Here is a 14,192-nt window from a genome sequence, read left to right as displayed (position 1 = left end):
AGGCCAATTTTTCGAGGCACCGGTTGAAACTATGTGCCTTCGGTGACTTCAGTAGCACTATTTTCTTCGGGGCTGCGCCCCTCAGAAAATAGTGCTACTGAAGTCACCTCATGCGCATAGTTTCAACCAGAGCCTCTCAGGCCTGGTATATTTGTATACCATGCTTTGGGTTTAGTGCTTGCCGGGTAAACATTAACAAACCGACGGTTTCGGTCTTGACATGGAGCGACGATTAATATCCTGGACATTTTCGAGGCTTAATTCAACCTCATCATTTTTTATACAAACATCGGGAAATATAGAGGCATACTTACAATCCATAGACCGTCAAAGTTGATCTCTTCTTTAAACTTGGTCACTTGATCAGCCCACCATTGGACTGTCGAGTTCTTTTGGAAGTCGGGAAACACAGCATAGGCTCGAAACAGCTGCAAGATCAACATGTGACATTGTTAGGTATTAGGGGCAGCAAGTATATTGAACATTAATATTATCAATACAATATTGTATTTTGTTTCATCATCATTATTTTAATTGTTATTAACACTACTTCTAATTCCAAATGCATTTTATATAAATCATGACATGAAAGAGTGGTAGGTATGATAATTCATTTCCTTTTTAATACATTAAGGATAAATCACCTATGCCTTGCGCTTCAAAAGGTCAAATTAAAAAAAAAAGTCAGCCAACATTGTCTCTTGGAAATCAATACTGCAGACTTACAGATAGTCATACTGATCGTGCAGACTTTCAGAGGATAATTGCACAGTTGACAGAGATCGATATGTAGAAATCTTCGTCACCTATTCATTCAAGAAAGACTGACTGTACACGATGTATGTCCAGTCATATCTTACCACAATTACTTACTCTGACTCCGGTGTCCCAGTCAACTGAATCGTTCACAGTAATGTTGGGATAGTCTGGCCATACCTATAACAATTTAGCAGAGAAAAAAAGGAAGTGCAAACAAATCATTCTATAAAAGGGAATAATTCATTGAGCGGGCTGCTTAACAGGGGGGGGGGAGGTATGGATAGTAGCTGCGCTTCAAAGCGAGGGAGGGGTACCATTGATCCTTGACCCTCCCACGCAAACCCTCCCCCTTCCCCCCCCCCCCCTTTGCCGCCCCAGCTACACATATTATCTGATAAACATGTATGAAGAATCGAATTGATCCATTTACTGAATCAAATGTTGCCATGTTCGGTGAAATTTGCTACAAGTAGTCATGTGTGTTGCAACAAGCAGTCAAGTGTACCTACGGACGAATTCACCTGTAGATTCAGAACTCAACCCCTGTATTGTGCGTGCATGTGTGTGTGTGTGTGTGTGTGTGTGTGTGTGTGCGTGTGTGTGTGTGTGTGTGCATACGCGAAAATGTATTTGCGTCTGTTGATAGCAAAGTTTATACTTATGATAAAAAAGTCTGTGTATGTTGTAACACAGACAGGTCGATATGTGTTTTGTTATCGAAATATCTATCGTTATAAGTGATGCATTACCTTTCCGTACATCAGATTCCCGTTTTCGTCTTTTATGAAGACATCCATCTTTACCCCAAGATCGAAGGGCTCATACGTGCCTGCAGTTTCATTGGCAGAAATTGCCGGGTCCTGTAAAACGAAAAATGCACATAAAGAGTGTTGTCATGATGACAATGATATCAAGAAAAATACCCGGTCATGTGTCCAAAAATATGTCTAAAATCTAAGTTCTCATTTTTTTTCTTTCTTTCCGTCCTTGTCCAGTCTTCGTCCAGTCTTCGTCCAGTCTTCGTCCAGTCCAGTACAGTGGCTGGACAATGTGGCTATAAATGTAATCAAGAGGCGGAGTCGGGTTGATCAATCAAGGGTCACGTCACGAGTTAGACACCCACGAGTCATACAGTTTACGAGTAATACAGCCCACAGGTCATACAGCCCACGATTCATACAGTCCACGATTCATGCAGCTCACGAGTAATACAGCCCACGAGCTGCACACTAACTGAACAAGGTCAACGAGCTCGACATCAAGTAGAATGGGCCAACCAGCTATAGATACAATCCACGAGTTAGACAGCATATAGGCACATAAGTCCCACAATTTGACGCCAGACTGATAGGGCCCATGACCTTGACACTAGAAAAAAAAATGTCGATGAGCTCGACAATAAAGAGGTTTAATCATGTTATATTGAGTTTGAACCTTTCTTCTCTAGTGTCAAGATCAGGCTGGGTCTTATCTGCCTATAGTGTGGACCTCCTGGACCTAAATTACCTAGTTTTAAGCTCGTGAGCTGTGTGAACGTGGGGCAGGATGACCCCATATAACAGTCACTCGCTGTCAATAATTATTATCGTACCCTGATTCAGAGTATTCCATCATCCATGGATATTAACCTTACGAACGTATGTAGCCTATTACACTAACAGACGCACATACGCACATACAAATCAACTTTTAAACATTGAGCAACACCATACGAACACACAGCGCATGAACACTTCGACGGGATACACTCACAAACTACACGAGCAAATTGATTTGCTCGTCGTAGCTTTCGCCTTCTTACCAACATTATAATGTACCGGGTGCCATCTTCCTTCACGGATTCTACAAAGTCACCCAATCCTACGTAGTTGACAGGATCGATTGTGAAATCCATCTGTCTTTCCATGTAATCGATGTCACTGTATTGTACATCCTGATAATAAAATGTAAAAATAACGTCATCATCAGTCCTTGACAGAATTGGAATGTTTCATTTTTTTTTTTGAATGCACAACTTTATCTCAGGTTGTCTACGTTCATATTTGATAACATGGCGTGTTCAAGATCAGAAATTGGTTTTGTTATTTTGTTTGTTTGTAATCAATGTTGGTTGCTGGTTCTTTTTATAATATTATTTATAAAAATGACTATACCTTTTTAGTCTTCATAAACAATTTCGACGTCTCCTTTATACAAGGAAGAACACGGAAACTCTTGCCGTCGAAATTAAAGAACTTTTTTTTTTTCGTACGAATAGATTGTGCCTCTTTTTTCTTTAGATGAATATAGGATCTGTTAAGTGTTCATACAAAACAGTTATTCAATAACTTACGTGGGGGATGTCATAGGTTCGCATTGATTGAACGACGTTCTGCAAGTTGGTCAGGTTGTTGTATCCGTACCTACTGAGCTGGTATCCTAGCGACCAGTAAGGAGGCATCATCGGTCGACCTATGACCTATAGGGGGAAAAGTAATGTGTCAGCCAATGTCATGAATTTGCATGATAGGCATTATAACTACAAACAGTTCAGTGTCAAACTTAAATAATGTTAGAAAACATTACAAAGTATTACCCTCTTACATCAAATTAAAATTTTGTAGAAATACATGTTTGTAAATACCCTATGATACTTTCTATGGTGAAGCTATATCAAGTCAGTGATCATAGAAAAACAAAATGAAAAAACAACGATATCACGATCAGAGGAATTACAGGTTTGCTACATTACACGCACTATGGACATTGAAACCGGACTAATTTACGTAAAAGTACAACGTCAATCCGTTTCGTCACTGCATATACATGTAATAGTCAAATGTACATCTAATTTTCTGGTTACTAGTATACATTTTTCTCGTTTCATTTGTGGATGCACTATTAAATGTTCCTACAGTGGTGTGTGTGATTCTCACCTCTGTGTATTGCTGAACAACTTCTTCGGGGGAGGGACCGAGGAACATATAAAAATCAAGAACGCCCCCAATCGTCCTGTAAGTGAGGGCGGGGGTTGGTTGAACAGTGAAGTCTGCGGAAATGACAGGGAGAGAAAATGTGTTTCATAGCATTGCAATTGGCTCACATTACCAATGTGTATTGAATTGTAGAAGCCTGAATCATTGTTTTACGATAACAATCATATCGCTGCAAGTGTTATCATGCTCTTTAAATATTTTCTTCTCTTTTCTTACTAAGCTTGTCAAAACAGCGTGATAATTGCACACTTTTACTTTATGCATGTTAATTTATTTGCGACCCTGCACCACGAAACCAACAAAAACTCGACAGACAATTATTTTTAGCTAGGGACAGATTCTGAAAGAACAGATTCTTAGCTTTAAAATGATGTATAATTCATTTTAAATGTATTCTCATAACCTATATGAATATTGGAAAGAAATCACACACACTGGAAAAGTTTTAACTGAGAGAAGAGATTGGAAGTATAGGGCCTATTCAAGCGCACTTTAATCTATACTAAGCTGTGCTACCTGTGCAATGAATGGCACGAAAAAAAAAACCCCATGATGTAAACCACTGTAGCAACCACAATGAATGGATTATCAGATTAAAATCAAATTGAGCATGATCTATTAACACAAAGACTGTCTACTGTTTTGTGTAAATGGCAACTTTCAAAGCAATAGCATCATCCTTTCAAAAGTTATTAGAATCAAAATAAAGTGAAGACTGTGGAAAGGGTTTTCAAGAAATGAAAAGGGATCTCTAAGAAAAACCTGATTACACTACTCTGTAAAAAGAGCAGTTGTAGAGAAAAACTGCTGATACCCACTTTCCCGTTCAATTTATGATCCGAAACTCAAGAATAATGTAAAAGAAGAATAGCTCTTTCAGAAAATATGAAAAACTCAAAATTGACCCGTTTTACCTTTCTTGAGTCCTCACGAGAAATATAAGGGTGCAAGTTTTTAATTGATTTGTGATGCATTGTCACATTTGGTCTTGTTTCTCTGGTACAATGTGCACATGACAAAATATGTTTGAATGTTATTGATTGATAACAGCACATACAGAGAGGGATAAAAAAAGAGAGATAGAAATAGAAATAGACAATGAATTCATGTTGTCTTACCTTGGGCATTCGAATTGAGAAGTAGAACACCATGGGCGTTCCCGTCATACTCGGTGTTCAGATAAAAAGGATGAACTCCGTACAGATTACCTTTGTACTGACCGAGTAAACAAAGTGTGTTGAAGTGTAAGTATCTAAATATTGACCGTCAGACAAGAATCCACCCATTTCTGTTCCTTAATAGCAAGACGCCTCAGAATGTATTCAAAGATCTAGCTCAATCTCTCGATGCACAGGTGTAATGTTTTGATATCTGGTCACAGTTACATTTTGTCCCCTTCCTCTTTCGACTTCTTTTACCTACTTTCTTATTCTTTTTAATAGTGCAGTTTTATTGATATTGTCACTAAGAGCACCAATTGTGTTATATTTCTTCCCAATTTTCTCGTTTTTTCTGTCTTAGATTAATTTTCTTGATCACAAAGGACTTAGATTACGAATACATGCAAGACATTATTCAATTTTACATGGTGATTAGGTCTTCTTTTTTTCGAAATGGAGATGTTGTCGATTAACTCTTACAGTTTGATCCTATTCTCATAACAGTGATAAAAAAGGCTCGATATACAAAACAGGCCACCACGTCACAACTGTGGCTTCTGATATCCCTATTTAGGGGGCAGTTCTAATCAAGAGAAAATTAACATCATCACCTCCTTCAAGACTAATGAATAATGGCACATGATAATTCATGTTTCATCATATGGATTATTTCATCTCTGTCTAACTGATATCCAAGTGCTTACAGATGACATAATTTGCGTTATAAAAAAAAAAAATGTTTCGTGAATACATGTATTAACTTTTGCTTTCAGTTGATAAAGAAAAATACACAAGAAAGTTAACCAAGCACAAGACAAATACGATGAAGAGCCAATCTCTGAATTCATTCTGTGAATTTGAATTTGAATTTGAATTAAACTATTTCATACATCAGGTACCAAATGTTTGACTTACGGAGACAGGCTGGTCTCGAGAGAACATCCCCCACGTCTGCCAGTTGAGGTCGTGCTTGAAACTGTGGTGCTCGTGCTCTCCAAAGCCATAGATATTTGACGAAGGCAGGCGAGTGGAGATGGTCAGAAATTGGTCCTCAAAAATAAAAGCTCCGATAGACGTATCCCATCTGGAATGACGTGATGCCCGATGGATAGTTATCATATATTTTATTTCTCCACTTTTTCTTTATTTTTTTCTGAATTCTTGTCTTTTTAAAAGTGCCAAAACACCTTCGGCTTCTGTGAATGAAAATGGATTTTTCAACATTACGTTGATACGTATTTTGAGGACATCCATATGTAGAGGAATCAACGACATATTGTTGAAGTCAAATATGACGATTACATTTGAATGTATATAATTATTGAATATAAATTATCTATATATACACTTTATCTGATTTACTTCTCCTTTTATCTTTTCTTGAGAAAAATTTTGTGTCCATACTGCACTTAACTTAACTTAACTTTAAAGCAAAACTCCGTCGATGATGATGTTAATGATGATTATAACAGTGATGGCAATGGTGACAATTCTATAATTGAAATAATAATCATATAGCCACGACAAATGTTACTGCGCGTGTTACCTCCTCTAGTGTTCCCATGATAAGTCTTATACAGGGGCCGAAAATTAAGAGCAAGTTCGGATTTAGCTTATGTGCACGTGGGCACAAATCTAATGATTTTTCCCCCTCCCAGCTGCGTACACATTTCAGATGTGTACAAAGCGACATAATGCATACGCTTGCCCGCCATAAGAAATTACGTCATCAATCAAAATTCCATCAATTAAATTCTTAAATCACTAGTCATGTTCAAACAAAGGATGAACTTGTGAAGACCAGGTGACTAAAGTGATCCGTCAATTAAGAATTCATTATTTTGAATTGAAATAATTTAACTATGACTGTTGGTTTTTGTTTAAATTTATATTGCCAAATACGACTTTTGTTGTCAGGTGGATGTGCTGTCAAGCACCATCACTAGGATTACTTAAATATCATAACATCACAGATGATTATCTCAGTAAATACAAAAGCCATGTGCCTTTTTAGTGCAAATCACCTTTTCTTTCTGCTCATGCGCAAAGTGAATCCTGAACTGACTTATCATCAATTTCAAAATGGTACGAAAGTTTACACCAGATTGAAAGGGGCATCACAAGCAAAATAAGTTCATAAGGATGCACAGCATCGGGTAGGACTGGAACTCTTTTCTGAAAGTCTATCCTCTCTCTATCCTATAACTCTGCTATAGCCATATTGATTATAGTTCTTACGGTTTTTTCTACATCCTTGTTGTTGTTGTATTCTTTAATTTTCAAACTTAAGTTCAAATTCCTGCGCAACCTGCTTATCGTTACGGACGTGACGGAGCATTATTATTTGCCAAGAGCACCATGTGGTACTGCAAAGGGGTCTGTTTATGTTATCAACAACATATGATTACTGTAATCTGGAAGCATGAATAATGATTACCATGAGGTAAGAGATATAAATGATATATTTAGCTATGACGCTGAGCGAAATATGATTACTGCAGTAGCTAAACAAGCAACTAATGCGGCACAGGTGGCAATTAAGATTCTTTGCCCCTCCCCAGAGTATTCGTCAAGTATATTGATGTTTTACATTGTTTATTGATGTTTTACATTGTTTATCGATGTTTTACATTGTTTACATGATTTACATTCATCATGGTCATAGGTACAAAATTAAATTCAATTTTGTTTTTGTGACATCAAAAATGTATATGTCATATGACTTATGAAAGAAGAACAATATTTCTTTCTAATCAATAAGATCCAGAGACAACTCTTTAGATAAAACATGCGCCGTCTTGTAATGATACATTACCGGGTTTTTTTATTTGACAGATTTGGAAGCAACTATTCATTTGTCTGTTCTGTAATTTATCGATCAAATCGATTAGTAAATCGTCAAAAAATGAAGGAAACCTCTAGTAAAAATGAAATGCATTGTTTTCAACATCTATCTTGAGTGAATGCTCCATGCTGTCAATAGTTTCACATATAATTGTATATTCAGGAGGGACTTATTCACTTAGTATTAGATAAATAGAACACATTGAGCATAAATCATTATCACATTTCCCCCTTTAGAATACTGTTGTTTAAGAGTATTAAAGTATACAATACGCTCATAATTCAATTCTGTTATCTCTTCATGATTATTAAGTTAAATACTGAAAACTAATCAATATCAATATGAAATTGCTCTTCACAATTAAAAACAAACAAACATATGTTTGTAAATACAGTTCTTGCAGGAATGAATTTGCATGTCCTATTCAACGATACCAGCCCCCATCATGCCAATCAGTGATGTGTACTATTTATATGGCAACAAACAAAGTTTAATGTGGAATTTGGAATTCGTTCACTTTCCTTTAACAGTATAGCACAAATTTGTCTTTTCCTCTCCCAACTCATAAACGTGGTATCGCCTGTTTCTGTCTTGCATAATCGAACACCACCCTGAATTTTCTTTGTCAGCAACGCACTAACTTTGTATTTGCTTTATTCAATTCAATGAACTACGGCCATCTACCGTAAACTGGTCTCTGAATAAACTAACCACTGCCGTTGTTTATAAAAGGTTTTTGCCTTCTTCATAAAAGGGGGTGGGGAATTATGATTGTTATCATTCAGACTTTGCCTTTAGTTATCAATATCTTATCACTCCATAAAGGGGAAAAAGAAAAATAACAAAATAAGTACATAATGTTGTTGATATTTTATTTGAAAAAAAAAAGAAGGTATACAATGGATATAGGCTTACTACGTGAAGGACTACTGATTATTGAAAGAAAGGTTAGCAGTTGTGCCGGAATATGTTGATTCTCTTTCTCTCTCTTTGAGATGAAAGTTAAAGAAAAGGAGCCAGGAATTTCAGTAGATTATTCATACTTACAAAACCTCTCCTGTCGCAATTCTAGTTATTGTGAGCGTAAATGGATGTGTAGTATAGGTGACGTCATAAGTAGGTGTATCAGCACCCTGGGTAGGTCTTTCTGGCACAGTCAGCGGTACTTCGAAGCGGTCATTAGCCGGGTCGTAAAACTGGATGGTAATGATGGTAATAATCGTTCTTTTTTAATAAATCAGGGTGCGTTTATAACCCATTTATGATTCTCAATTTGAAATTTGTTCGCATTTCTTGTTTTATATCTAGTTTTTGTGGGTGTGTGGTGTGTGCGTATAGCTAGAGATACAGATTTGATTGAAGGTCTGGGTGTGTTCGTGTGTGTGTGTGTGTGTGTGTGTGTGTGAATATATATCTTTATTCCCCTTTCATATGCGATGTGTTTGTTCGTCTTTTTCTTGTATGTACATGTAACTTGCAGATTGGTTTCTGAAGAACAATCCTTTCAGCTGTAAAATGTGTTGATGATCTTTGCATATTAATTGACTGTATCAATGAATGAATAGCTACATTATTAGCAAAATTCAAACTCTTGAATGACTCATCTGATTCTCAGTGAACTCGCTTTTTACCGTGTTTCAGTAATCTTTCTACATTCACTGAATGCATGGAATCATTTTGACAAATTCTGACTTATTTGAGGTCGAACACACTACAAAATGAGGAGACATATTGGATTTATCAAGAAAGGACCGTCAGAAATGTTCAAATGTTGGATCGTCGTTGTCAATGGCAGATACATAGTATCCATGCATAATGAATATATCGCAAACATGATTTTGTACTCAACACTTTTTTGCTCTTTTTCATTTTCTTCTGTAATCTTCGTGAGTTTTACCCTCTCTAGATGCCGCTAATATATTTTACCTACTTTACTATAGGGGAAGAAAATCAATTGAATTTATTGTATGAGTAGTTTCATCCCAGTCCATTTTGGACGTAATTCGTATTCCACCACGCCGTTATGTAAAACAGAAAAGGAAAAAAAGAGTCTATTTTGCACTTTATCGTTACCAAACTCTTGTGCTCTCTGCATTTCCAAAACGCAAGAGATGTGTGTTTTTTTTTCTACTCATTTTTTTTTCTAACTCTGTAAAGGTTTTCAGTCTGACATTTAGAACCACATGCACACTCCTTTAGTAGCTGCATGTTCCAGTAATGCTCTCAGAAGGTATAATATCCGTTAATGCACCTATAGTACGACTGCTTTATACAAATGCATGGCAAGAGGAAGTAGCAAGTTAATTCATGGAACCTGCCTTATTATATCAATAAAATAATAATAAATATCATTTACAGAGCGCTTATTGCAATGTTTCTAAGCGCTGAGCGTCATAAAGAAACAATTAGAAAAAAGGAATTCAGCCAGAAAGTAGTGTATCAAGCATTACAGCACAGAACAAAATAAGACGAAAATGTTTTATGCAGTTGAACAATGCATATTTCCATAGAGTATAGTTTCTACGTTACTTTACTTCCATGACTGCCTCTTTGGGGGCTAATTTCGTTGAAATTTTACCTTGAAGTGGAGTCTGTTATTGGTCTGGAATTCAATATCGAGTGCGATAAAGCGGATGTCGTTGTTGAAAAACGACGGAATGTTGGCGATCCGTTCGAGGGTCAACCTCTTCCCCCAGCTAAATTCGCGCTCGCTGGTCACCTGGTAAGCGCCGTAGCCCGCCGGGAAATAGCAGCGGGGCCCAAGGAGGTTTTGCGGGCCATACACACAGCCGCGAGCTTCGCAGAGATCCAGGGACTCGGAGTCGCGATTGCGATCGGGAATGCAGTTGATGCGATCCGGAGGAGCAGTGGGATGAGGCTCCACGACAGGCTGGTCGTCCGAAATACCGTAGCCGGGATGGAGGAAATAGGTGAGCGTCGTGCACAGGGTTGTCACGCAGGCCGTGAGAACGATGCAGATGACCACTACTTTCTGGGTTGTCCAGCGCCATGTCTTACTGTCGGCACTCATCATTGCTTTGCTTTCATTCTTCGAATAGCCCATGTCCATTTCCATCTGCGCCATGGTGAAGACAGTTTCCTATAATGCGATCTCCTTCCGACAAATCCTTTTCGACTATGAACAAAATATCTGTCTGTTGTATATGATAAAAGCCGAAGCAATCTATCGAGTCGGTCACGTGACCTTCCCTTGACGGTGAATGGACTCTGGACCAGGGGTATGAAAATACATGTATATCCAACGTAATGTATTTGCACCTTGATATGAATGCATATCTAGATTCACAGCTTTGGACGTTTGGAACAGATTATGGAATTATACTTGTATATTTCCTTTCTGTTTAGCGTTTCACCATTGGAAAAAAAAATACGTTTGTTCGAGATGAAACAAAAACATCGCATTTGACGATGCAAATAAGACAGTGACTTTGTAGTTAAATGCAACTTGCCATTATCTAAATTTCATAGCAGATCAAGACACTTATGAATTCACCCACCAAAATTAATAGGTAATAGCACGTGCTGATGAATTCGCTCATTCTGGAAATTTCAACAAGGTATATATACATGGGATAGAAACGAAAAAAAAAAATCATAAACTTTCCTTATTCAAATGAATAATTTGCTAGAATCTATGAGACTGAATATATCCGTTTATTTTATGTCCTCAGAAGTTGTTCAAAGTAGCTTGAATGTTCGAAACTGCAAACCTAAACTTTAAATAAGCATCCAACAACCCTGACATATTGCACGCATTGTTAACCTGTTTTGCAAGGGAATGGCTAGGAAAGGGTTTTCAAATGTAAAGCTCATTGTCTCGAAAAATTAACTCGGCGTGCACAAGCGTACTGGCAAAGGTAGTGTAATTATAACAAAGATTACAGTCGAGTGGAAATGGGTGCTCAAAATTGTTTCTTTTTTGACATCACACAATTCTTATTTTTTAGATGACTCATATATACACATGACAAGTCAATATTTTATGATAAAATATTTTGTAATATACTTCATTGAAAGGCTCTACTTTAGAAACAAATCAAATATCATGAAGATGTTGACACACGAAACGACAACATTTCAAACCGAAATAGGCTTTAGGTTTTTCAGTTGGACGCCATTTTTTAATTGCGATATTTAGTCTACGTAACTTTCTTTTCTTTTCTAGAGTGATGTGACAAATGTCTCGGAGATGACAGGATTTTCACGTGCATGTAAATAATCATGCACATGTAATAATAACAGGCCTAATATCAGTAAGAATGATAATGATGATGGTAATAATAATGAAACTAAATAATGATAACATTATGAAGAATTCATGAAGGGCCCTGTACAAGTTTTTACGCGCTTTAAAGGTAATGCCAATGAACATTAACAATATTAACAAATACATACATACATCATGCATTATGCGCGATGTATGTATAACATTTGTACTTACTATGAGTGTGTTGGTGTTTAGGTTTTTTTTTTTGTTACAACAAATCATGAGAGTAAAATAATGGAATGAAGCACGACAACATGACAAGTGAGTTACTTTCATTACACGTTTTATTAACTTTTATCCTCACTAACGAAAGTATAACACGCAAATCCTTTGCATATTCTATTGAACTACAACACTTACCTTATTGATAAAGTGTTACGTTCTACTACAGCTATTCACACCAATCCAAGGGAATTTGGTATTGTATTTGTATAAAAAAAAGGTAGAAAATGGGATATCACCTCTACAATAGTGAAAACAACATGTTATGATGCGAATCTATTGATATGTGTGTCGTACTATGTACACGAGTAGAAATATAAAACGTAAAATGTTCGAAATCGTGAACACGTTGAAAGTTCAATCTCTTGTACAATGATTTCAAGTCACGTTATTATTAAGTACACTATATACTTCTATTCATTTTACTTTTACCTCTTCAGGTTGATTTCATCTCATCACTGCATTTTCATTTCGTCACTATATCTTTAATCATAGTACTCTAGTTCAACAAGATCACATTCTTGAATTTCGGAAAGGCAGATCCCCGAGTATAATTAAGTAACATGCAGAATCACAGAAATATGTTTCAAAATTGGATTGAGACTTCTATGAAATATTTGATTATATTTGCTTAGGGATTATGGTCTTTGTACATGGTAATTTGTGAGTACAGACTCAGATATCTTTACCAGATAAACATGATATTAATATGATTAGAATAGGACAAGAAAGCAAGGTTTACCTTTTAATTTACCAACATAGAGAGCAAAAGCCCGTATTGCATAGCATTTGGGAGTCCTACTTCAATATGTGTCTGCTGACATCTTTTTTAAATGATTTAGTTGTTTTTTTCAAAGGCATGTAATACCAAGTTTACACTTATTTCCTCTTTTTAAAACAATTTCAAGTTTCCTGGATATTACACAGAGAGTTTACATTAAGTACTATTAATACAAACAGTGTAAATCATAAGTAATTGTAATAAGTATTTATGTATCTAAATATGTTTTTTGAACATGGCAGTTGTAAAGGTATCAATACACACATACAAACAATGTATTATTTACAGTGCTGTAATCTCACTTACAGAGTGTATTTAAAGATTGTTCCGGTCTTCCTGGTTACGAACTACGCTATATTAGACAGGGACAATTGTATAACTGCATCGTTTCAAGTCACCTTAAAGGACAAGTTCACCTTCATAAACATAAGGATTGAGAGAATGCAGCAATATTAGTAGAACACATCAGTGAAAGTTTGAGGAAAATTGGACAATCGATGCAAAAGTTATGAATTTTTAAAATTTTTGTGTTGGAACCGCTGGATGAGGAGACTACTACAGCTTGTGAGTCATATGCGTACAACAGTATAAAGAAAATGTAAAGAAAATTCAACATATTTTCACTTTTTTCGCATAATAAAAGAGCACTTGACTTGCCTCTTTCTAAAGGCAGGGGGAATAATATTACCCATAACATTTGTCGGTAACGAGTCGGGGGAATGTGTACTTTTTTCAAAAGATGAAATTTTGTGAAATTCTCTTTATATTTTCCTTACATTGTTGTACGCATGTGACATCTAAGTTATTCACACACTGCAGTAGTCTTCTCATCCAGCGGTTACTGCACAAAAACTTCAAAAATTCATAACTTTTGAACGGATTGTCCGATTTTCGTCAAACTTTCAATGATGTGTTCTACTAATATTGCTACATTCTCTCAATCCTTATGTTAATGAAGGTGAACTTGTCCTTTAAGATATGAACAAACAAATATCATGAAGTGATTTCAGACAATACATACAGTCGTACGTATAATTTTGCATTATGCAAGTGCAACCAGGTTCACGTCTCGGTTCACCTCTGAATGACTACAATTAAAAAAAAAAAGAATGAACGCTATCTTAAATAAGGAATCATCCATCGTACACGACAATAGAGAAGT

At 36.4% G+C, this 14,192-nt stretch overlaps 1 protein-coding gene across 1 annotated transcript in view; it reads right to left on the bottom strand.

Annotated features, from left to right (window-relative positions):
* The window catches only part of LOC139739383 (maltase-glucoamylase-like), a 60,200-nt gene that overhangs the window by 15,184 nt on the left and 30,824 nt on the right, over positions 1–14,192 (bottom strand). The window contains exons 23-32 of the mRNA XM_071650002.1: positions 10,318–10,839; positions 8,787–8,935; positions 5,810–5,978; positions 4,853–4,949; positions 3,675–3,787; positions 3,092–3,217; positions 2,561–2,692; positions 1,509–1,619; positions 874–936; positions 315–428 (exon numbers count right to left, since the gene is read on the bottom strand). Of these exons, the coding sequence (XP_071506103.1) occupies positions 315–428; positions 874–936; positions 1,509–1,619; positions 2,561–2,692; positions 3,092–3,217; positions 3,675–3,787; positions 4,853–4,949; positions 5,810–5,978; positions 8,787–8,935; positions 10,318–10,839 (1,596 nt within the window). The remainder of the gene's footprint in view (positions 1–314; positions 429–873; positions 937–1,508; positions 1,620–2,560; positions 2,693–3,091; positions 3,218–3,674; positions 3,788–4,852; positions 4,950–5,809; positions 5,979–8,786; positions 8,936–10,317; positions 10,840–14,192) is intronic.

The sequence above is a fragment of the Diadema antillarum genome, unplaced genomic scaffold, assembly GCF_040938485.1.
Source record: "Diadema antillarum isolate AM-2024a unplaced genomic scaffold, OU_Dant_1.0 seq00000798_RagTag, whole genome shotgun sequence".
Lineage (NCBI taxonomy): Eukaryota > Metazoa > Echinodermata > Echinoidea > Diadematoida > Diadematidae > Diadema > Diadema antillarum.
Note: the sequence above shows the minus strand (reverse complement) of the source record. Positions and strands in the feature narration are given on the sequence as shown.